The sequence below is a fragment of the Jaculus jaculus genome, chromosome 1 (assembly GCF_020740685.1).
Source record: "Jaculus jaculus isolate mJacJac1 chromosome 1, mJacJac1.mat.Y.cur, whole genome shotgun sequence".
Taxonomy (NCBI): Eukaryota; Metazoa; Chordata; class Mammalia; order Rodentia; family Dipodidae; genus Jaculus; species Jaculus jaculus.
The window spans coordinates 18,774,178-18,800,420 of record NC_059102.1 but is presented as its reverse complement, the minus strand read 5'-3'; the positions used below and the strand labels follow the sequence as shown (position 1 = coordinate 18,800,420).

The window sequence follows — 26,243 nt, the reverse complement described above, 5'->3', positions numbered from 1 at the left end:
CCCCCAATAACTGCTGCTCCCATAACACATAACCCACAACCCTATGGGAAATACCAGCAACCCTGCTGAGGAGGGCCCCCCAGTGGGATTGGGGCAGGAAAGAGGGACCAACACATTACATTTCTGGACTGAGTATGTTCTTAATAATGAAAAAAAAATAAGAGTTAACACTTGGAAGTATGGTGTGTAGCAATTTTTAAAGTTGTAAACTTGGTTGGCTTTTGTTAACTGCCATAATGCCTTGAATAAAGCACCTTTCATTAACTCAGGGCATGCTGTGAATACCAGCAGGTTTTCAATGATCGTGTTTAAAGACCTTCTTCCACAGCCAGAGGCCACTGTGTTCACGATCACTTCTGGAATTTAATCACAAGGCTGGCTGACGGCAAATGGAACAAATGCCTTGGCTAAGGCACTTTTTCCAGGGCATGGTTACTGTTGAATGGAGAGGAATGGGATGTGCGTTCTTTCATGTGAATACTTATGAATGTAACCTCAGAACATGGAGCCCCGGGCTTCCCCTAAACACTCCTGTTTGGAACAGTAGCCACCTGTCTTTTGCTAAAGTAACTTTTTTCCCTTTGAGACAATGCAAAGATTTTACCTGAGGGATCTGCTCTTGACCTCTGCTGGGTAATTTTTTAAAAAAAATTTTGTTTTATTTTTATTTATTTAATTGAGAGCAAAACAGACAGAGAGAGAAAGGTGGAGAGAGAGAGAGAGAGAGGGAGGAAGGGAGGGAGGGAGAGAATGGGCACGCCAGGGCCTCCAGCCACTGCAAACAAACTCCAGGTGCGTGCGCCCCCTTGTGCATCTGGCTAACGTGGGTCCTGGGGAATTGAGCCTCAAACCAGGATCCTTAGGCTACACAGGCAAGTGCTTAACCGCTAAGCCATTTCTCCAGCCCATATGCTGGGTAATTTTTAAAGGCAAAAGTTCATGCTTCTAGGAGGGTTAAGGTGAGAGGCCATATCAGATGAAGGACTTGTTACTGAGGGCTTTGTAGAGCCCCAGGGTGCCCAGATCATCTGATGGTGAGAGTGGCACATATCAAAGAACCCAGATGACTTTCCTAACAGACTCATTCTTAAAATAATTTTCATTGATATTTCCTAAGATATCTTATGCATTTGTTAATCCTTGAATGGGTTGATCTGTACATAAGGGCATAGACTTTATGATATATCACTTAAAAGTCCTACCTCCTACTACTTTGTAATTGGATTAATTATAATGTAAGTTTTGTTGCCACCATTGATGCCATAGCACCCTGTTATTTACATTTTCTTGGGAGTCTTATGAGCAGTTCCCTCATATATCTTGCCTGATAGACTTTCTGAAAACACAATCTTAACTGTATAATAAAAATTGTGTTGGTAAATTGTCATATGCTGTCACAGCCTTTTGAGATCTTCCCTCCCACCAGTCTCAGACCCAAGCAGGCTTCACGTGCCCTGGAGACAAGCTAAAAGGAGAACCATCTCTTAGGGTGTCTGGTGCTGCCTCCCCCCAAGTATGTTAAGACTTGAGCAAAGGTCACTTCTGTTGTCCTCACTGCATAAAAATACCAGAGGTGGGAACTCCTAATTGTCAGTCTTACTCCAGGAGATGGCATTCTGCCTAGAACCTTATTTTTAAATTACAAAAATATTTTTATTTTATTTATTTATTTGAGAGACAGAGGAGAGAGAGAGAGAAAAAGAGAGAGAGAGAGAATCAAACAGAGAGAGAATGGGTGCACCAGGGCCTCTAACCACTTCAAACAAACTCCAGATGCATGCACCACCTAGTGCATTCAGCTTATATAGATACTGGGGAATTGAACCTGGGTCCTTTGGCTTCCAGGGCCCTCTTTATTGATTGTTGGCTTCTTCAGTTGCTTCTGATGGATGTTATGAGCTCCCAATACTTGTCATTGATTCTTCTCCTTTTCAGTGGAGCTACGCTAGCCATTTCTGTAGATGCTGCGAGTGCCCAGCCTGGTGGTCTATTCCTTTTCTGCTACTATCATTTCTTCTTTCACTTTTGCTTGTCATATCCCTGACAAACACACTCATTCAAAACTGAAAATACACCTATCATGGATTGTCTTTCTGGATGAAACAAACTGACTAAGAAAAGTGTAAATGTTGTACACATTAATGGTAACTTGTGATATTTTGATGGATGTATACATTATGAAATCAAGTAAAACAGTCGCTTTCTTCCAATATTATTTTTCACAATTTTTCATTTTCCTTTTTCTTTTTTTGAGGTAGGGTTTTACTTTAGTCCAGGCTGATCTGGAATTCACTATGTAGACTCAGGTGGCTTTGAACTAATGGCGATCCTCTTACCACTGCCTCCCAAGTGCTGGGATTAAAGGCATGTGCCACCACGCCTGGCAATTTTTCATTTTTCTATTTTTTTTTAAATTGGGGCACATTTCTAGTATTACAGGGCTGAGTAGCCATAACCCTTTGATTGAAGGTGGTCTATAGAGACCAGGTGATAAATGGAATCTTATTCCAGATTTGTCTACAAACTCACTCTGTGGTCCTCTTCTCTGTCCACAAATGTGTAATTCAATTGCTTATATTCAGCAGCTGCCAAGCAAATCCTTCATTGGCTTCCTGACGTGTGGACAGAGAGCTGATTAAAGTCGCAAAGGGCCAAAAGGAAGAATGGCCTGAGATTACCTATATTCACTCTAGACCAGTAAGCATGGTAAATCTGAATTAAAGGTACCATGCTAAGACCTTGGCCTTGGAGAAAATTTTTTAAAATGTGATTTTTTTTTAATATAGAGTAGATCCTATTTGTAACTATATTTAACAATATAATTACTTTCCTTTGGATATGGACAAGATTGTAATAAAATGTCATGGAACATATATTTTCCATCTTGAAATCCTACCACAAGTGAAGCCATACCTTCAGTTTCCTGTACTTTAAAAATTTTGGAGACTATACATTTTCTTAGGAAATGGAAAATGGATTAGATGAAGACATTGTAAGACAAGAGTCAGCTGCATGATATTATAGAGCGATAGTCAATTGTCAGGGTCCCCATTGAAAGAGAACTGCTAAGGCCCATGTAAGTAAATTTCCTGTGTCAAGTTTGCCACATAGACTTTATATCAGAACATTAGCATCATAGTTTAGGATAGGAATAATACAATTTTAATCCCTTTACTAATGAAATTAATCAGTTGGCAGAATTCAATAATATTTGCTTCCTAGTTTTTTTTTAAGAGTCTTAAATTTTTTTTTGAGATACATTGTGTACTCAAAAGGGTTTGGTAGTATCCTATTGGTGATGAGACTTATCTGAAATGCTAAATACTTCTTGGTTAAATTTTGAATAAAAACATGTATTACAAACCTTTAACTTACATGCTAGTTGCTTTCCTAGAAAATTATCTATGAATGACAAGCCTATTTTGTGATCTAAGTAAAATGGACTTAGGTTTAAGCTCAGCTAACTCATAGAATTCATAGCCTACTTGATACCTGTCATGACATTCTAAAATTATCTGAGATTTAGATCATTCTCTTTCTGTTTTGGCTTGGGATTGTCTTGCACATTTTGGACACCTTCTGTTCTTGATCTTTGTCTTAACCCTCCTCATACATTTCAGTAAAATTCTGCAACTATGGAGATAGATAATTGTCACCCAGACATGTATCCCCATTGAGAATCACTGAACTCATTATTTAGCATTTTCCTTTAACTAGGCAAACAAGTTTTTTTTTTTTTTATGGATTTATGATGAAAATACATTCAAGGTACAGTTAGATATTTTATTGGCATGTGTGTCTAGAGGCAAGAGGCATGGCATCTTCTTCAATCATTCCTACCTAGTTTTTTTTTTTTTTTTTTTTTAAGATAGGGTCTCTCACTGAATCTAGAACTCATAAATTTGGCAGGACAAGTTAGCCAGCAAGTCCTACAGCCCTTCCATCTTCGTCTCTTCTGTGCTGGCAGTATAGGCACATACTACCCCTGCCTGACTTTGATATATGTTCTGGGGACCCAAACTCAGGTCCTCACGATTTCATGTGAAACACTTCACTGACTGAGCCTTTCCCAGCCCTCATTTTACAGTAAGTTAGAGGAAAATTCTGAGTGGCTTTTGGAATTAGGAATATAATTCCCTACTTCACATAGCAGTCTGCCGTGGGGGTTTGAGTAAATTAATTCATATGGAGTCTTGTCTTCCTCATACCTTTCTTTACTGATCTCACACTTTCTTTGTAGCTGCTTATGTTAGGTGTAAGATACGGGTTCTGAAAATTAGTGTGCAGAACTTCCTTCTGGAATATGGTGACTGAAACCGTGGAATGAGATGAGGACCACAGTTGTGCTTTAGTGACATGTGCTGGGGGCAACTGTGGAACGTTCATCCTTTATACATTTTGAGAAAAATTGCCATGGGAGGATTTTCCTCTGGAGCACTTTTTCTTCCTTGAGGTTACTTTTAGGCCAGTAGTATTTCAGATTATTGCCAATTTCTGTAGTGTGTTCTAGAGGGTCTTTTTAAAAATTATTTTTTCTTGTTTATTTACTTGAGTAGGGGGGAGAGAGAATGGCACACCAGGGTTTCAAGCCACTGCATACGACGCATGCGCCCCCTTGTGCATCTGGCTATCATGTGTCCTGGGGAATCGAGCCTTGAACCGGGGTACTTAGGCTTCACAGGCAAGCACCTAACCACTAAGCCATCTTTCTAGCCCTAGAGGGTCTTTATAAAGAGAGGTTGTTGAGAAAGAGAGATGGTAGATGATGATCATGTGATTTCATCTTTGGTATATCAAGCAGGGAGGGGCCTTCTCTTCTACAACAGTTTCTGGTCCACAGCAAGGACTTTTCATATGAAAATACAAAAGATTATTATTTTCCTCATTACTCTTTTTTTAATTTTTATTAACATTTTCCATGATTATAAAAAAATATCCCATGGTAATCCCTCCCCACCCCCACACTTTCCCCTTTGAAATTACATTCTCCATCGTATTACCTCCCCATTACAATCATTGTACTTACATATATACAATATCAACCTATTAAGTATCCTCCTCCCTTCCTTTCTCTTCCCTTTATGTCTCCTTTTTAACTTACTGGCCTCTGCTACCAAGTATTTTCCTTCTCACGCAGAAGGCCAGTCATCTGTAGCTAGGATCCACATATGAGAGAGAACATGTGGCGCTTGGCTTTCTGGGCCTGGGTTACCTCACTTAGTATAATCCTTTCCAGGTCCATCCATTTTTCTGCAAATTTCATAACTTCATTTTTCTTTACCACTGAGTAGAACTCCATTGTATAAATGTGCCACATCTTCATTACCTCATTACTCTTACCTAGTTTTAAAGTCTACTATAAAATAGGGGCATCGATATTTCTTTCCTCTCTGACTGTAATGTGTATTGTCATTATCTAATCCATTAGAAGAGCCATTTGTTTTACACTTTGCCTTTTATATTGTATCTGATTCAAGCTAGTTTCACAAACACAGTTGCCTTAAGAGTGCTGGTATGGTCTTCAAATACTAGTATTGATGATTGTAAAAATTTTTAGGTAATTTTTGACATTGCAGTTGCAACTTTGAATAGGATTCATGGTTTACTTTTGTGGATGAGCCAACTGCCTTGTCATCTAAGAACTACAATCCCTGAGGAACTCCTATGCTTGCAGGGTTCTGCAAACGATCAGCCAGTGGGAGGCTGCAAGGCAGTAACTAAAGCTGAGGCTCTCAAAGTATCCATTTAGACAGCATGGCACTCTTCCGTGTTAAGCTTCTCAGCATGAAACCTTACTGGGCTGAATCTAATTCTGTCCTTGCAGAAAGTATCTCAGCTGGCAGGAAGTCTAATGAGCGCAGCAATTTCCTATGGTAGATAAATGAGTTCTTCTAGCATATGGCTTACTGAATTTAATGAATTTAACTTATGACTCATATTTGGATTTTAGATATTTAGTTTTGAATTTGTGTTTCCCCTACTGTCATTCTTTCAAAGCAACATTCTCCATAACCATATTAAATTCAATTTCATTTAATTGTCAGTTTTGAAAGCTTTCTTAGCTATATTTATCAGTCTATTATATTAGGATTAGAGGTCATATTATACTGGGTTCTGAACAATAGACAGAGGCAGTGGCAGAGAGCGCGAGACTCACTGGGACGTGTATACCAGGAAAGGTGGTGAAAATGGAACGTCTGCTTTGAAAGCTTCCATCTCAAGGAAACAGGTGGATGAGTAAAAAAGGGAAAAATATCTAGAATTCTCTGCTGGCCTCCAGATGTGTGCATGCCTCTGCACACACATACACACATCAACTACATTGTAATACTCTACACATACACATGCCAAATAAAGGAAAGGAGTTTCAAAATGAAATATGCTATACTAATTCCAAATGTAAACAAATACAAATGAATCAGACATCTGTGCCAGTGAAAGAAAACACACTTTTTAGGCATTTCGTTTCTTCTATATTTGTCACTGAAAATTTTCTGCAGTCTTACGTTCTCCCAACTGAGCTATTTAGGCTGGGCTTTCATTGAAAGTTTTCTTGAAAGAGCAGGAGACAAAATCAAAGTCTTCTCAGAATGTTCTAATTTAACTTTCTGTGAAAACACAACAGAGAGTTTCAACTTAAAAAAAAAAGATTTTGGTTTCAAGGTAGATCTCACTGTAGCCCAGGCTGTCCTGGAATTCACTATGTAGTCTCACGGCGATCCTCCTACCTCTGCCTCCCGAGTGCTGGGAATAAAGGCGTGTGCCACTACACTTGGCTGAGTTTCATCATTTTAATGTAGAAAATATCTCACATATATGTGTAGCCATTTTTGTCAATGTGTGGACTCATTTCAAATGCACGTGTGTCAAATGTGATAACTCTATTATTCTGCTTACCATTCTAGTACAGTGGTTATATTGCACCAATCTGTCAACTATGGAAAATGATAAATGATTGAGAATATCTCGGTGTAATCTCTTTTTAAAAGAAATTTCTTTTTTCTTACTATGACATTTGACAGATGTAAATATAGTTCTCTGTTTGTTTTCACTAGCATTTCACTCTTGCGTGTTCCACTGTCATCATCCTCATCCTCACCTTTATCATTGACACCAACATTGAGACTTACCCTGTGTCTCTTTCTGAGCTACCACTTTGAACTAATTCTTACCACAACACTTCTGTGAAGGAAGTAGTAGTATTATCCTTGTGAAAGAAGCAAAGCTTGCAAAAGTTAATGTATTCAAGATCACAGTCTAGTTAAATGTTAGACTTCTACCATGATTCCTTTGATTAAGAAGATGGTGCTATTATTTCTTAAAAATGTATTATTTCATTAATAAATATTGTCATTATTGCTGGACATACTGGCATACACACACCAGAAATCTTAGCACTCAAGAGGCTCAGTCTGGAGAATTGTGGGTTCAAGCCACCCTGAGCTGTATAAGGAGACCTTATGATAATGTCTCAGTGACTTCCTAATTAGGGATAATTGACAAAGGAAAATTGGCACTTTTTCCACAAAGAGAAACATTTTATCATTCCTCTTAGTTGACAATTATTTCCTAAATATGAAAATAAAAAATTTAGTTTTTAATAAAAATTAAATGTTCTTAGTGCACCAGTGCTTAGCTGGAACTGACCAATTCTACTCTATTTTTTGCTGAGTGGATCATGGTGCTTATGAGCTATGTGTTTGTTGTCAGGTATGACTTGGTATTTCTGTACATGCACATATGTACACCCATGTATTTGGATGTTTTAGTACAAATAAAAATTAAGAATAATCTTAAACATGACAACGTAAAACCATATTAATTCTAAGAAATATAAATAATATACTCCACAGTCTCTGAGTGGAATGTATAATATATGTTTTAAAAGAGAGAGAGTTTTGGGCTGAAGTAACTTGTGAAGGTGGGTAATGTGCCCAGAAGCCATAGTGTTATTAGAAAAAATTCAGTGCCAATGGAGAGATACTGTGGTGGAAAAAAAAAAAAAAAAGCTTAATGCCTCTTGAATTAACGAAATTCAAAAACTAATGACTAGTCGAAATAAGACCTAAATTAAATTTAATGATAATTTAGAGAATGTTTCATAAAGAAAAGCAAATGCAAACTGAGTCACTGGTGGCGCATCCCTGTCATCTTTGTGGTTCTGATTTCTAGGCAAAGTTTGGGGTCAACTTGAGTTACATAGAAATACCTGTCTTAAAACAAAACCAAAAATCCATAGGAAGTAATAGAACACTCTCAAACAACAACCCTTCCAATAATGCCAGAACTTTTACTGAAATGTTATGTGTAAATTCAGTTCATACATTTCAGACATAGTAATTTTTTTAACATTTTGCAAACTTACTTTTATTAACATTCAAAGAATCAGGTTTCAGTTTGTCATAGTATTTCAGTTTTTTAAAAATTTCCATTACTTATTCTCTTCCACCTGCCATTAGTCTTCTTTCTGTTTTCATATTGAATATTTCATTTCTTCTTCACCATGTTAAATTCTCATAGCCTCTTGTTCCTCTCTGGTGGTCTCCTAGCTTAATTCATTGTCTTTTCTCATACTCACATCCCCTTGCTAACATACAAATATTAAAAATTAAGATCTTTATATGAGAGAAAACTTATTTAGTCCTATATTCTAGTTGCATTCATTTTCTGACAGATCTCATGACTTATCTTTTCATCTAAATATGTCATATATATATATTCACATTTTAATTATCCAGTCATCAATTTATGGACTTTCTATTTCCTAGCTATTGTGAACAGAGCAGCTATGAACATGAAAATTGTTATCTATGGTAGGATAATAAGTCCTTTGAAAATATGCTTAAGAATGGTGCAGTTGTGTCATATGGTCAATTTTTTAGCCTTTTTTTTTTTTTTTTACTTTTTTTGATGTATTTAAAAAATTTTTGGAGTGAGAGAAAGAGAGAATTGGTCCGCCAGGGCCACAGCTACTACAATCGCACTCCAAATTTATAGGTGAATAATTTGGGGAAATTGACATTTTATTCAGATTTAGCCCTGTATTTTTAAAATTTTGATCCTATTGTAAATAATATTTAATTTTTTTCAAAAAACCTGAGACACTATTAACATTTAAATTTAAATTTGGTGGACAGAGACTCCGGCATGTCGATACACATATAAAATTCTCTCCATAATTATTAATGTTAAGCACTTGAGTCAATATACTTTTCTAATCTGCCTTGTGCTCAGAAAAGTTGTCTCCCTATTTTCCTTAAAATTCTGAGCTTAACTAGTGAAACATTATAAACCATTTGTCCATAAAGAAGAGTATATAATTTGTTACTTCTACAAGATTTTAAATGTGAAGAAAAATAATTAGCCATTTATATATAACTTATAGTGTGTTGATGATAAATGCATAAACTAAATTTCAGCCCAGTATAAGATTATTTAAATTTAATAAATCAACACTATTAACAACAAACAAGTGAGAAATTCATAACTTCCATGTGGGAGCCAATGTTTGCTAAGTTAAAAATCACTTTTATTTTGTTATTGGTGAGGTTTATAAATTTAGATTGCTTTGAAATTTGGTTAGCCTGTCTTTGGAATGTAGGATATGTAGGAACTATTACGCTGGAGATACTAGGTAGAAAATATTCTTATTTTAACAGAGGTATTGTGATTATAGCCATTTGTGATGAGTCACATATATTGTTTCATATTAGGTAAGGAATTATATAACTTATATATAAATTAGTATTTGAATACATATATAGACTTTGTATTCTGGCATGTGGTATATGATGCAGATACTGTGGTACTTAGCTTGGTAATAATGAGTATTTTATTTTCTAAAAGTGAAAAAGAAATATATATATATATATATATATACACACACATATATATATGTGTAGATATATATATATCTCAAACTTTAAAAGTCATGTTTAGTAAACCTAGCACCCAATGTTTCTTTTTTTTAGAGTTAGTGGTATAGAAAGCTATCATGTTTCTCCTTTATGTTTGTGGTTAGTATAGAAAGAGATTTAGTCCTTATTATTTTGTGAATATCAAATGTAGGAAGCACATGACTCCAATGCTTGAGGAATATATAATCATTTATACTGTATCTCTACATTTTAATTCTTCACTAATTAAAATATGTAGGCATTATATCTTTCTGTTCTAATTAACTCTGCCTCAACCAAAAGCACTTCAAAATGTCTCTATAACACTTTTAATGTAAACATCAAGCCACTGTATTCAGTTACCTGAAAACTATTTTATAACATTTTATTTTGAAGATGTTCAACGCAATACTACCATGCAATTTAGTGCTGTAGGTGTTTGTATTATTAGTTGTCAATGTAATTTTGTTCTGAAAACAATAAGTAAATAACCTAAATTTTAAAGAATTTGAAGAAAATTATTTTCCAATTGCTGTTAGGTAACTAAATCTTTTAAGTATTTAACTTGAGCTCATATATATTTATTTATAATATTTTGCCTTCACAAGTTTGAATGTTTGAATTTAGTCCATATTTGTCTATTTTGTTTGGTCTGGTTGATTTAAAGAACAAATTTCCCCATTACAACTGAGGAGATTATTTTTAATAATAATCTATTGTAGAAAGTAGGGAAATAGGTTATTTTCAAATAACACCAGAAATATGACAATATGAATTTATGAATGTCCTCATGTTATTAAGTAAGGATTAATATCCCAAAGTACCCTCATCTTTGCCTGCCTTTTTTATACCTTATTTTCTTCTCTGTTATGTTTATTGTCATACTCTCCACATAGTTTTTCAACTCCATCAACTCATGCTCATTTATAAGATTCTTACAATTGATTTTCTTGGAGGTCTGATATTAAATTTTCAATTGATTTAGTTTTAAAGATATTTTCATGGTCTAAGAATAAGTTCTTGTGTTTTTGTAGATGTGACTCTGAAAATCGCTATGTTGGTAATCCACTCAGAGGAACATGTTATTGTAAGTATTTGTACATTTTTCATTTAAAATAATTGGCTTAATTATTGACTTCAGATAAATGAATAGAGTTTTCATTGCTCATATACATTCTATTTCTTAAAGCTTATAATTCAACTCCATATTTATTGCTCAAAAAGACAGGATTTGTTGGCTGAATGCTCTTAACTGTGCTTTGTGCTTTCTTTTCCTGTTTTCAATAGTAAAATAGCAATTACTTATTCTGAGCATGGACACAAGATAGTATTTGAAAAATTTGGATAATTTAGTGTAATTCTTACAATCATGATTAAATTTTGAACAGACAGAATTTAGTTAGGTTTTTTTTTTTTTTTTTTTTTTTTTGGCAGGAAACCATTTGATCATTACCACAGAGCAATACTTATTTAATAACAGTAGTTGTTTTCCTTTCACATGGTTCCATTTCCACCAGCAGTGTTTGAGAGTTCCAGTTCTTCTCTATACAGTTAGCTTTCAAAGTTTTAGCTGTCCTACTAGGTTTGTAATGTTTGCTTAATTATCTTTGAGTTTTCATTTTCTTAATGACTTATTGCTAAGGAACTTGTCATGTAATAATTTTAATAAGTATATGTATTAATTACATTTTACGTTTTATTTTTATTTATATAAGAGAGGAAGAGAGAATGGGCACATCAGGGCTTTCGGCTACTGTGAATGAACTCCAGAAGTATGTGCCACTGTGTGCATCTGGCTTATGTGGGTCCTGGGGAATTGAACCTGGGCCCTTTAGTTTTGTAGGCTAGCACCTTAATTGATAAACCTGTGAAGTCTAAGGACCTTGGTTTGAGGCTCGAATCCCCAGGACCCATGTTAGCCAGATGCACAAGGGGACGCACGCATCTGGAGTTCATTTGCAGTGGCTGGAAGCCCTGGCACACCCATTTTTTCTCTCTCTGTCTCTCTATCTTCTTCTTTCTCTCTCTGTCAGTCTAAAATAAATAAATAAAAATAAACAAACAAAAAATATTCATTGGAAATACGCCCAGGGACCAAGAGTGCTAAACACATGCTCTACAAATAAACTAGCCCCATTGTATACCTTTGATATATGTTAAATTTTGCAACATGTTAAATTTTGCAAGGACATTAACCACACAGGAAATGAATTCTTACTAAAATAAATTAATTGAGTTTATTCTGTTCATATCAAATTATTTTCCTAAACCTATAAAGAAGGTCAATTAGATATGAATTTAAAAAAAATGGCCTCTTGCATCTGAAGACAATGACTTGCTTAGCATTTAGTGTCACTACATTTGGTATCACTGTACAGTTGATTACGCTTCTCCAGTTTGTTTCATCTTCTATACTTGCCAGACTCGTGTCTATGGCCCATTTTCCAAGTTTGATAGAAAAATGTTAAATGTTGTAGGGTATAGGTGCTGCTGACAAGCATTGTACCAGCCTTTCAAAAACTGAATTTATATAGGCATGGACATGAGACTGAATAAATTTTTGTTTTGATATTCAATTTTTTTTTCATGTCTGATTGCTTCTGGCATTTATAATTGAAGTTTCTTTTAATTTGTATCCTTTAGTGTTTCTTAAACTCACATTTAAAAATATTTTGTTTTGTTATATTTTTACGAGAGAGAGAGAAAATTGGCCTGCCAGGGCCTCCACCCACTCCATGCATGCCATTTCGTGTGATGTGTGACCTTATGTGCTTGTGTCACCGTGTGTGTCTGGCTTACATGGGATCTAGAGAGTAGAAATCGGATCCTTAGACTTTGCAGGCAAGCACCTTAACTGCTAAACCATCTCTTCAGCCCTTACACTCACATTTTAATCCTACTATATTTTTGTAGAGTCTATCTTGTCTACATAATAAAGTTCTTATTTTCCTATTTGGATAATTTATTTATCTTTGCCTTATTCCAATAGGTATAGTCTTTAATGCTGTGTTGAAATAAGCAGTGAACTGGCAGATGCTTATTTTTGCACTTAATATTTTACCATTAAATATGGTTAATCTGAGTTCATCAGGTTGAGAAAACTATCTTCTTACTTGCACATGTTCCCTATTGCTAGAATCAGTGTAGGAAAGACATGTTTTATGCTGTAGTATTTTCCTTAATTTTTATTTAATTTGTTACTTGCATTCTTTTGTTTTTTAAAACATTCTATTTATTTAATAAAGTGGAAGACAGAGGGAGGGAAAGAAGGAGGGAGGGAGGGGAGGAGGAAAGGAGAGAGAAAGAGAGAGAGAGAGAAAGAACAGGCACTCCAGGGCCTCTAGCTACTGCAAACAAATTCCAGACACATATACCACCTTGTGCATCTGGCTTTATGTGGCTTAATTACTAAACCATCCCTCCATCCCTCTTTGTATTTTAAAACATGTGTTTATTCCTTCATTTATGTAAAATTAATAATTTTATGCTGAATATCTTTCAGGGTGAAAGAGTATATATCTGAATATTTTGAACTTACAGATTCATATTTACAAAGTGTGTTTCAATATGTAATTAGTAGCTTTTCTACATTTTTTCTGTTTTTCTTATATTAGTTGAGCATATTTTGCCCATTTTTAAATTATGTATGTGTATGTATGTAGGTGTTTGGTGTGTGTGTGTGTGCACACGCAGGTCCGTGTGTGTGTGTGTGCGTGTGTTTGGGTGTATGCAGGCCACAGTGCATCTTTGGAAGCCTGAGAATAATCTTAGGGTGTCAGTCCTCTCTACCTTGCTTGTGACAGGGTCTCCCTGGTTTTTCTTTTTTTTTTCCCCGTCCATCATCCATCCATCCATCCATCCATCCATCCATCCATCCATCCATCTTTCTTTCTTTTTCTTTTTTTTAAATATTTTATTTTTATTTAACAGAGAAAGAGGGAGAGAGAGAGAGAGAGAGAGAATGGGAGCTTCACGGCCTCCAGCCACTGCAAACAAACTCTAGATGCATGTGTCCCCTTGTGCAGCTGGCTAATGTGGGTCCTGGGGAATCGAACCTGGGTCCTTTGGCCTTGCAGGCGGATGTCTTAACCGCTAAGCCATTTCTCCAGCCCCTTTCTTTTTCTTTCTCTCTCTCCTCTGACCTCCCATGTTCCCTCCCTCCCTCCCTTCCTTCCTGGGTTATCTTGGCTCAGCCTTTTATTGCCTTAGACGACTTGTAATTACACACATGTGCTACATTGTGTCAGGCTTTACATGGGTGCTGGGAACCTGAACTTGCTTGGTCCTGCAGACTTGCAAATGGTGGGTTCCCCCCCCTCCATGTTGGTTGCTTTTTAAAAACAAAAGAAAACTTTAAAAAAAATTATTATTAGTTATGTACCCAGGGTGAATACAGCCATGCTGGTACCATCATTAGCCTCCTCCCTGTCTGCCCCCTTCCACAGGGACCCTCCTCTTTGGAGAATGTGGGTCGTGCATTGTGGGTTATGGGTAAGAGGCAATGTCTGTGTGCATAATGTTCCAACAGCCAGGCTTGGTGGCACATGTCTTTAATCCCAGCACTCAGAAGGCAGAGGTAGAAGGATTGCCTGGAGTTCAAGGCCACTTTGAGACTAACTAATGTTCCAACATGTGGCTCTAAGAATCTTTCTGCCCCCTCTTCTGAGAATTTCCCTGAGCCACGTTGGGTTTGATTTAGGTCTACTTCAGTGATGAGGTCTTGGGAGCCTCTGTGTCTCTGGATATCTGGTTTGGTAGGAACTGAATGTTCTCTGTGTTTCTCTCCTTCACCCTTAGTACAGTATTAAACATGTGACTAATTTTTGCTTCTATTAAAGAAGAGCCAAAAAGTACTCCAGTCTTTATTGAGAGGAGGGTCTGCCATGGGGTCGGGGAGAGGAGAAAAAAAAGGAAAAACAGATGGTAACATGACCAATTTGCACTGTATTCATATATTAAATTTCTCAATAAAATTATTTTTAAAGTTGAAAAATAGAGCTGGAGAGATGAGTTAGCAGTTAAGCCACTTGCCTGTGAAGCCTAAGGACCCAGGTTGGATTCCCCAGGACCCATGTAAACCAGCTGCACAAGGTAGCGCATGTGTCTGGAGTTTGTTTGGAGTGGCTGGAGTTCCTGGCATGCCTGTTCTCTCTCTCTCCCTTCCTTTCTCTCTAAAATAAATAAAAGTAAAGTATTTTTCAAAATATTGAAAATTAAGTAAAACACTTTGTGATAAGAGAGAAAAAGTAAACCAACACTACCTTTTTGAGTTAGAAATTTTTGTTTTGTGTCTGTAGTTAATTATCATATACCATGTGGTAACTAATTACAATTATGAACACATTATGTAGAACATTCCACTCATTAGAAATATGACGTATATTGCTGATTGAGCCTTTCATGTTAAAACACGAGCTAGCTTTTCTTCTAAATCAGTGATGAACAATATAAATATAACACACACACACACGCACACTCACACACACACTCACACACACACACACACAGAGTTGTGTAGTGACTGCCTTCAAAAGCAAAGGACTTAAGTGAGATCAATTTAAACAAAGTATTTTATTTAACTTGGCATATTTAACTTGTTTTCAATATAGCACGTAATCAGTACTTTCACATATATCAAAAAAACATCTGTATATTCCTCTTGTGCTTACTGTTTGAAAAACCATTTTATTATAAATGAGGTGCCAGTATGTAATCTAAACCAGCCTCAAATCCATAGTGCCTCTGTTTCACTCTCCCAGCTGATGGGATTGCAGGTGTGCAGCACACCCTTTGCTTTAAAGTACATTGTAATGCAATTCAATCGTCCTTTGATTATTCATTAACCATGGTGCCCAGTGATTGCTTAATTGTGCACTCTCTTTCCAAGTGATTTAGGAACAGCAGTACCTTGTAAAAGTGTTGAAGTAACAGTCACCATACACTAGATGGCACTGTTGTCATTTGTTGAGACACTTAAAGCATGAGCATTTTTGTGTAATAGTGTTAATGGGAACTATTCAGATTTTAAAGATTAGGTCAGAATTTAAGACACAAGTCCACATTGTACCTTAAAGCCATTGAGTTCAATGTGGTGTTAACATAATTGGAAATAATATATCAGCCGTTGCCCCTTGAATACTGTCTCAGTAGTTTTTCAAGTTTTAGTTTAAAACACCAAACAGAATATATTAGGAAGCTGTCATACCTCACATTGTAAAAAAGTTTTTATCAATGATATCTAATTTCTCCCTTGCTGACACTGAATTACTTATTTTATTCTCAGTAAACGTAAAAATAAAATACTAGCCATAAAGATGTGTACTTTTGTTGCTTGTGCTTTTGAAATTATAACAATTTTAACAAAGATGCTCTAACACATAAAGGAACACTAGATTGGGAACATGCTAGATTTGAATATCAGATGCATTTGAACATTAGATTGTGAGCATGTTGATGATACATTTGAAAGAATAGAATTCAGAGTTCACAAAGACACTTTCTGAAAATCTGTTTTCTGCCATGCTCTTATTTTTTTTAAATTACTTGTGTGTGTCTGTGTTTGAATGCGCACACACGTGTATACACAGCACATGCCAGGATCTCTTGCCTCTATAAATGAATTCCCTTCTGGCTTTACATGGGTGGCTGGGAAACAGAATCCAGGAGGGCAGGCAGGCTTTGCAAGCAGACATCTGTAAGTGATGAGCCACCTCCCCTGCCCTGCGGTCATTCTACATACACTTCCAAACTACCCGCTGTAGAATTTTCCAATGTTTTCAAGTAATCTGAACTTTTGGTTTATTTTAAGTTATCAATTTTTACCTTATATCAATAGTTTATTGATAAATGACTGCTTCATTTTTATTTATTTATTTATTTTTTTGAGGTAGGGTCTCCTTTAGCTCAGATTGACCTGGAATTCTGTATGTAGTCTCAGGGTAGCCTTGAACTCACGGTGATCCTCCTACCTCTGCCTCCCAAGTGCTGGTATTAAAGGCATGCGCCACCTCACCAGGCGACGGCTTCATTTTGAATTACTTTATTGCTGCTTTGAATTCCGGATAACTTTTGAAATAGTAATGTGTTATCCATATTGAAAGTAATGAATTAATGTTACTCAGTCTGCTTTACTTTCATTCCTATTACTAAATAAAAAATTTGTCCATTCATCTCACTGTAAGCACTTCAGTTGTCATTGATTTATCTAAGTGACATTTATGTCTTGGATTGAAAGAACATGATTTATAAGTAAATTCCTATTATAGTGGTTCCTTCTTACAAAGCCACATCTGGGGCTGGGAGATGGCTCAGTGGTTCAAAGCGCTTGCTGCGGAAGCATGAGGACCGAGTGCAACCTCTTGCATCCAGGCCCGGAGCTGGTTGTGTGTGTGTGCGCCTGTGACGGCAGCCTTGAGCGGCGGCAAGAGACGGGAAGACTCCGGGGCTCACGGGCCGGCCAGTCTAACAGAAGATGTCATGGACTAAGTTCACTGGGAAAACTTGTCTCAAGGCAATAAGGTGCCGGAGTAGTAGAGGAGCAGAGCAGATGTCTCTGACTTCTGCACACGTGTGCACGGAGCATGTATGTCTGCACACATCCACACCTCCACATAGTGCACTCACCAAACATAAAATCAATCGAAAAGGCTTCATCATACTAAACTATGAAAAAAACAATTGAAACTTCTTTCTTACATTTATTGAAAGAATTCACTTTTGGAGTTGAAATATTTCTGTTTTAAACTCTGTGATACATTTTGTAGGTGAATTTGTTTTATTTGATGTTCTAACTACTGAATATGAATTGCTATCTAGATAGGATCCGGCACATTAATCTGGAAATGGTTTTGATATGTTCTCTTAGTGAACAAAGATATTCCAAATTTTATGTTTAACATATTGAAGATAGAATGCATCCAGCATCACCTGTGGAAACATAAATGAACACGTCTGATTTTTGCCATAGTGTGATGTAGCACTAAAGTTCTCACTGGATACTGGCAGTGGGCCATCATCCTGACCTTCCCAACTTCCAGAAGTGGAACATCCCTCCCCGTCTATGGCACTCTGCACCACGTCACAGAACATGCTGACAGGAAACCATTTTATCTTCATGGACATCCATATGCCTAATGTGCTTAATCTTAGACATCCCAAACATCACCTTTGATTGTGGATATTAGATCTACATTTTTGTCTCCCTTATAAATATATCACAGATCTTTATTTCTATCCTAATACTTACATGGTATTAAATTATCTCACTTTTTGTTTATTTGAATCTATATTTTTCAGATAAAATAGATTTTTAGGAGATAAAGTCTGTGTATACAAGGCCATGTTTTGTTGGTTTCTATACTTAAACATGTATGTGATTCATAGCAGGTTGTGATGGTATTATACACTATTTATCTCAATTATTATTTTTTTAATATTTTTGTTTATTTATTTGAGAGCGATAGACAGAGAAAGAGGCAGATAGAGAGAGGGAGAGAGAATGGGCGCGCCAGGGCCTCCAGCCACTGCAAACGAACTCCAGACGCATGCGCCCTCATGTGCATCTGGCTAACGTGGGTCCTGGGGAGTGGAGCCTCGAACCGGGGTCCTTGGGCTTCACAGGCAAGCGCTTAACCGCTAAGCCGTCTCTCCAGCCCTGATGTCAATTATTAATAAATAACTGAATGTATTGTGGCTAGATATACATCCATTCTTTGTAGTTATTTATGTGTGTAAATTGTGTTGCGTTGTGTTGGCTTTGTGTGCGTGCTGAGAAACTGAGCCTCACCTGGCACTTTTCAAGCCGTCAGGCACCTTTAACCACTGAGTCATTCCCTTAGTCTATGCAGCAGCAGACAGCCTCAGGTCACCGAGATGAACTTCCAGACCAGGCACAGTTATGGAAGAAGGGATATTTATTGAAGCTTACAGATCCAGGGGACGTTCCATCATGAATGAAGAAGTTGGCCCCCTCTGAAAGGACCAAGCAGAGAGAGCAAAGCCCCAAGCCAAAACACCCAAAGCCACAGCACACACAAGCACACTGAGGAACTCCAGGCAGAACTCGGGCACTTTACACATCTTTAGACTGGAATTCCAAATCTGTCCCCTTACCAGTGACGCCTCCTCCAGCCAGGCAGCTGGAAATCTAGAAGCTTTAATAGATCTCCTGAATCTACTAGGGAACCTTTAGTCAAACTCCCACAGTTCATAATCCATTCCTATTGAAGAGATGCTAAATGAAAATGGAGCTTATTTGACATATTGCCAAGTGAAGGCTCCTTTGGGTTTGCTATGGACACCAGACAATGACTTACTCATTAAAACCTTTGTCAGTCCCTCATTTAAAGAAAAGTGCATTTCAACTTTTGTTTTTTAATTGTTTTTTGCATGTGTGTTCAATATGAGGTGTTGTGTGTGTCTGTGTGGTGTACAACATACACACATGCACACATGTATCTGCCATGCATGTGGGTGCTGAGGCCAGAGGAGAACTTTGGGTGTCTCCTGACTTGACTCATCTGCATGTTTTCTTGAGACAGAGTCTCTCACGAATTCTGATGCTGCCATTTCCCAACAGCCCCAGTGATTCTCTGGCCTCTGCTCTGCAGTACCTAGGTCGCGGGCATGTGTGGCCACGCCCAGCTGTTTACACTTGTGCTGGCAAATCTAAGTCAGGTGCTCTCAGGCTCCCTGTAGCCCCCTTGCGCTTGAAGAGCTGAACACTCTTACCTGCCGAGCCATCATGTCTGTAGGCCTAGCCTTTGTACTTTTACTTAGTCTGAGGGACATTGGTCTATTTAGTTGTGCTTTGGAACAGGTTTTCAGAAGTGGCCGTTTGAAGCCCCATTCATCAGAAGCATTCACAGGTGTGCATTGGCTGTCATTGAGCTTCCTCTTTCATTCATTGATGAAAGAGGTTAAAGACCCACTGTGCTTCAGGGCATGTCATAGGGCGTATTCATTTTCAGATTTAGGATAGAGACTCATTGATTTTGCTGTGGAACTTGCAATATATAACCAACAGATGCACTGTAAAATTATTCTAAAATATCCAAGTTTAATAAAAACTAACAGTTTGTAAGCATGGTTAGTACTTTGCAGAAAAAGTCTAAACTGGTGTTAATTGAATATTAATCAGCACCATGCTCTAACCAACTGAGCTAAATGGCCAGCTTAATTGAATATTTATTCTGCACAAAAAGTTTATTAGTATGTTATCCCAAGAGCATGTCTTTTTCCTTAATTTGCTTCCTGAAGAGTTAAACTGTTAGAAACTAGAGACAGAGTTATTGGAAATTTTCTCTATTGTTTTTGACTACTTTGTTAGAGTCTTGGGATATCAGAGTGAACAAAATAAGTTCTGTTCCACTGAAGTTTACGGAATGCTAGTGAAAAATAGATGTTATACTAGTTACATAATTGTCTAAATATGATCTTCCTAAGGTCCATGAATAAGAATTATATAGCTTTGGGAATATGTTACAAGTGGGCCTGACCTAATATGTGGGACAGGGAGTGTGTGAGGTAGAGAGAATGATTAAAGTTGTGCGTGTGGTGGATGGGGAGTGCATGTGTAAACATGGGTGTGAGCGTGCCATGGTGCACGTGTTGAGGTCAGAGGACAACTTCAAGTGTCATTCCTCACCTTTCACCTTGTTCTTGGTGCAGGGATGTTCTTGTTCACTGCTGTGTTTGCCAGCTTAGCTGGTCTGGGGGCTTCAGGATTCTCCTACTCAGCCTCTCTTCCCTCTGGATGTCTGGGTTTGCAGATCCACAACATCTATGGATCTTTACCTGGGTTTCTGGATTCCGAACTCAGGCCATCAGGCTTGCACAGCAAGGCCACTGTCCACTTGGCCCCCCAACCCCAGTGATTTTGTTTTGACTTGAAGTGTGCCTTGAGAAGTGGTGGCGTGTGCGAGAGTGAGGCAGAGTCAAGGCAGATTGTGAGGTTTATGGTTTATGAGATCCGCAGGGCCTGCATCTAACATTTGGTATTTATTATAAAAAGATGGAAAATCATCAAAGGGTATTATGAGTGGAGCAAAATGTTAAATTTTATTTTTAAAATAATCAATCTGCTTGCAGTTTGTAGAACAGCTTGGTGAATAAACAGAACATGAAAGAGGACATTTTTAGTTTACTTTCTGACGTATATTCCTGGAGCTACATGTTAAATGTTACTATGACACACTGGTACTGAATATATGCTTGAACTTTTAGTCACATAAATTTTATTATTTCCTAAATAATTCTCTAAGTCAGCAAGTGCTTATATTTAAAAACATTATTTTAAACCACTAAATATTGTTCAAGTCTGTATATTCCTTTCAGACTCCTCAGCATGGCTTACCATATGACCTTGACCTCATATATTTATGAAGACATATGTACCTATAACAAATATACATATGAGAATCTGACTTAGGAGAATTTTGAGAATTCATTCCGAACGAAATACCATGTAAAAGGAAGCAACACATTGACTAAATATCCTTATTTTATGAGATCATCTACAAACTGAATCACACATATACCCAATTATGCTCAACTGATAGTGCCATCTTATAAGATTAGCAGTTTTATCCTTATTGTACAATTGAGTCTCAGTGAGATTAATTAATTTACATAGGATTGCCCACTTGGTATGTGGGAAATTACAAATTTACCTTTAGATGTAAATCATGCTAAATTAAAATTAATATAATGTTAAGCAAAACAAACATGATGGGTAAAACAAATTCTTAGTTCATAGCTTCTTTTTAACATAATTTAACTGACACATTTATCAAACAATTAAAATTTTTTTATGGAAGGAGTCTGGTTCCCATAGTTCCCAGATGAGCTGAAATGATCGGGGCCATTGATGTAGCATCAACGTATCCAGGCTGTTTTCCTTTGTGACTGGGCATGCTCAGCTTTGTGGATTCACATATGCAGATTTCCAGGTTACACATGAATTCTTTTTATGACTACATACAATTTTCTCTAATAAATCATAATTTCATGTAGTTTTGGTTAACAGAGTAAAATAAATGTAAAATATTAAATGCTTTTTATTCATCTTATATATACTCAGACAAGTTCTTTACTGTTGAAAATCCCTTTTAAGCATCTTTTTCTGAATAGATGGCTTAATTATCAGTGCACATTTAATCATGAGACTGTTAGAATATCTAACCTCTTTAAACATGTAGAAGTTGCTAAGATTTTCACTTTTTTTGCTTAAATTTTTTTTGCAGTGTGTTTACTCTCATCTTAATTTTGTGTATAATTTCTGTATCAATTTTGGCTCTGTGCTAAATAGTAACTTGTTTTCTTTTGTGGATTCCAGTTCAATAATGGTTAAATAATAATAACATTAAAAAACATGAGCTGTTGCTTTGCATAACCAGGGTGTATGTAAGTCATATCAGAGTAGGATGAAAGCCTGATACCTGTTTAATTTGGTGTATGTTTTAATTATGTTTTTTGTTAGCCTGGGCCTAAGAAGTATGTGAATTATGAATGATATATTACATCTTTGGAAACAAACCTAACTATATATGACTAATTACTTAACATGTTAGAGTTAACATGTGAGTATACATTATATAAAAATGTTAGAGATTAAATATTCACAAAAAAAGAAACTCTCTGTGCCTCTTTCAAAATTTCCCCTTTTTGTTTTTCTCATAAAGGGAAGTGTTATACATGGTCATTCTAGAAAAATGAACACAAAGTCCAAATAAAATCATTAATAATTCTTCTATCCAGAGAACTTAGTTACTTACAGTTTCCAGTTCTTTTTTTAAAAACCTATTGATTCATGTTCTGTGAAAGGTTTATATGTACCCACAGATGTCTACTTTCTAATCCTACATAACCTATGATACATATTTACAATAAATAATAAGTAAGTGACAGATCTTGAGAAGGGTATATTAGCCTGGACTGTCCTGGTGTGCCAGATATAATCACCAAGGACTCTGAAAAGTGGGCAGAGGAAGATTTGACTGCAATAGTGGGAGATATGATTTTGGGAGCAAGAAATAGAGGTTACATGGACTTATGAGCCAGTGAGAGTAAATAGCTGTTAATAGCTAAAAGATGATTGTTATAATTCTTAGATTATTCTTACATGAAATAAGTATTATTAACGTACTTAACCTAAATTGTGATACTTGATTACAATGATGTTCTTTATTTAGTATCTATAAGGGAAAGCTGCCACTGACATTCATATTCATTTATGTCCAATATGGAATCATAGGTATCTATTTAATTTAATTTTAAGGTTTATGGAAAATTAGCAAGTATTTATTTTGTAGCTTTAATTGTCCCAGACAGGTCTGCTGAGATTCTTCTCAAATTAGCCCCTTGATCATTTCGTCAGGACTCATTTTTCAAGTATATGCTTATTTTCTGACAATACAGGGAATTTCAGTCTCACTGTTACTCTGTTGATCAGGCAGCAGGATCTTTCTGGAAGAAGAATATTTAGAAACCTCAGCCAGACCAGATCTGCTCTGTGGTTCTAAGGGCATTATTCTTTCATTTTTTAAGAACAAAACTTTTATTTTTTATTTTTTTTTAATTTAATTTATTAGTTTTCTTTTCAGCAAATACAGGCAGTTTGGTACCATTGTTTAGGCTCATCTATGATCTAACCCCTCCCATTGGACCCTACTTGTTGATGTAAATGGGTCGTGCATTGTGGAGTTAGCCCACAGTTATTGGTATGATAAATGTCTCTGCAAATCATGACCCAACATGTGACTCTGACATTCTTTCCGAGACCAACACAGAGAAAAATCATCTCCTACCAAATCAGAGAACAAAACTTTTAAAATCCACTCAACTGTATTCTTTTTGTTCAATTCTTTACTATCTTGTTTTAACTGAGTCTTGGTGTTCCTTGAAAACTAGATGTTGCCTAATGGCAGTGTTGGCTGTTTTTTTTTCTTTCACAATTTCAGCACTTTAGATTCTAGACTAGAGATAAGTGTCTACCTCATTCCTTTTGGCTTTGACAAAGGCTTGTTTTACTTTACCACTGGGGGTCTTCCTTTCTTTTGAAGCCATCTTCTACCTTTCTTTGGTGGCTTTCAGTGAATCCTGGCTTACATTTTACTTTATCACGTGGCTCTTAAACTTTTTTTTTTTTTTTTTTTTTTGGTGATTATCTCTTCTAGCTCATCTTGCTGATTTCAATTTCTGCATATACTTTAATTATTATTCACTTATGTAAGTGCTCCACCAGCAAAAAGATTTATCACCTCAGAAGTCCTCTGAGGTCAGAGGACAGTATTCATAACCAAAGGATATGCATGGAAAATACCTAAGCTCTCTTTTGGGGGCTTTTGCTACTCCACTTTGATGTGCCCTTTCTCTAGGTGCTGAATCACCAACTGCAAGAGTGCCAAGTCTTTTCAGGATAGAAGTCTGTCCAACTGTGAGCCCTTAGGTGCTACACAGCCAGGGGTAATTGATCCTTTTATTCTGACTAACTGGAAGCCTGCTGAGTACTGTTTCTAAAACAAGTATTAATCCCATGGTTATAAACTGTGATGCATCTTTAATATATTTCATAGTATGACCACCAGTGTCCATAATACTCCTGACTGTCCAGGTGCTACACGTACAATCAGTATAAACCACCTGAGATTTAACTAAGATTAAGCAATATATAGGATCCAACTTAGTGTACTTCTGTTTAGAAATCTACCATACTAGAAGTAACCAAAATTTTTCTGTTTGGGAACAGATTCTAAATATGTTCAACTTTGCAGGCCATCCAGTCTTTGTTGTAATTAATCAATTTCAGAATCACAATATGAAAGTTGCTTTCATAAAGAGATGATTAATGTTGTACCTTGATAAAATAGAAAGTGAACAGATTTGGCTTTTGGGCCCATACTGTCCTATCCTGTGCATGACAGTATGACAGTCTTATCCTCAGTCCTATGAAACATCGAATTTAACTATTCAACCACATCCGCTTTCTGCACACTATCTAGCAAGGCTGTAACTCCTGAAAGTCATTATGATTTTTCAACCCATTACCTCCTCCTTTTTCTGTCTCTACCCCTGCCTTTCTGTTCTCTTCTGTATGCTTTGCCAATTTACTTTCCTGTTCAGCAATTAGTGTATAGCTGACATTCCTTAGGCTCTTGTCACTTCCTTTTCTCATTCTATCAGTTATAGCAACATTACATTCTGGTTAAACTTACCTCTTTACTATTCCCTGTTTGAAAAAAAAAAAAAATATATATATATATATATATATATATATATTATAACTTCACATTCCAGGGAGTAAAAAAAGAAATCACACAACTGTGTTGATTGGTCTTGAGCTTTCTATGTAGCAAACAGAAATGCAAAATTACCTGGTAATTTCCATAAGTATTTTGTTTTGATATACATGGTCCGTGACTTATAATTGCAAAAGCAATGCACATTCGGTAGAAACTGTGCTTTGAATTTTGATCTTTTCATGGCTTGGCCGTGTGTGGCATGAGATTCTCTCCAGATGTTGGGCAGAATGATGAGCTGTAAGTCCCTAGTTATAGGAGCTCCACGAGGAAAAGAACAAAGTCTGTAGTGTCCAGTGCTACTGAGCTGTGGCTTGGCAGGTACATGTGCTAAATGCATTTGCAACTTAAAACATTTCCAACTCACTCTGGGATTATCAGAGTGTAACCTCATTTGAAGTTGAGAAGGCCACTTATCTCCCAATAACCATTTTCAAGTATAATCTGTATTATCAAAGCTTCATCTCTCACAGCTAATAATTTTACTTTCTACTTCACTGGAAAAAAATAGAAGATGGGAATATATTCTTATTTTCTGAACTCACAAATCAACAGGCACCTAGACCTTCAGCCTGTCATCACAAAAAGAATGGCTTTGTTCCTGACAAGCTGATTGTCACCTGTGTTTTCTCGAAATCTCCTTGTCTTCACATTGCAGGAGCCGCTCGCTGCTCTCTCCTTCCCTTTGTTGTCTCAGCTGCTGGATTTTTCTGGCTCAGTTCAGCTTCGCACACGTGTGTATGTTGCAGTGTTTTCCATACTGGAAACAATGTTCTGTCCCTCTTCTGCTCCTCAAGTACTGCCCTGTTTTGTTCTTTTTCTTTTCAGAGCTAAACTTTTCAAGAGTTATCCAGTCTTCTCAGTAAGTCTGCCACTTGTTTTCTGTTAAGTCCAACTCAATAACATTGCTTTTGTAAATCATTCCATTTTGCTGAACATACTTTGCCTTGTGCTGAATTACTGCTGCATCACTTTACTTTCCCATTCCCTCTTTCTTGATCTTTAAATGTTGTGGGTTACAGGGTTCTGTATTGAGCTTTTGTTTCTATCT

The 26,243-nt window shown here is 36.6% G+C and overlaps 1 protein-coding gene across 2 annotated transcripts in view; it reads left to right on the top strand.

Moving 5' to 3' along the window:
• The window catches only part of Atrnl1 (attractin like 1), a 752,002-nt gene that overhangs the window by 237,400 nt on the left and 488,359 nt on the right, over positions 1 to 26,243 (top strand). For both annotated transcript variants that reach the window (XM_004659313.2, XM_045148305.1), the window contains exon 21: positions 10,931 to 10,983. In XM_004659313.2, the coding sequence (XP_004659370.2) occupies positions 10,931 to 10,983 (53 nt within the window). The remainder of the gene's footprint in view (positions 1 to 10,930; positions 10,984 to 26,243) is intronic.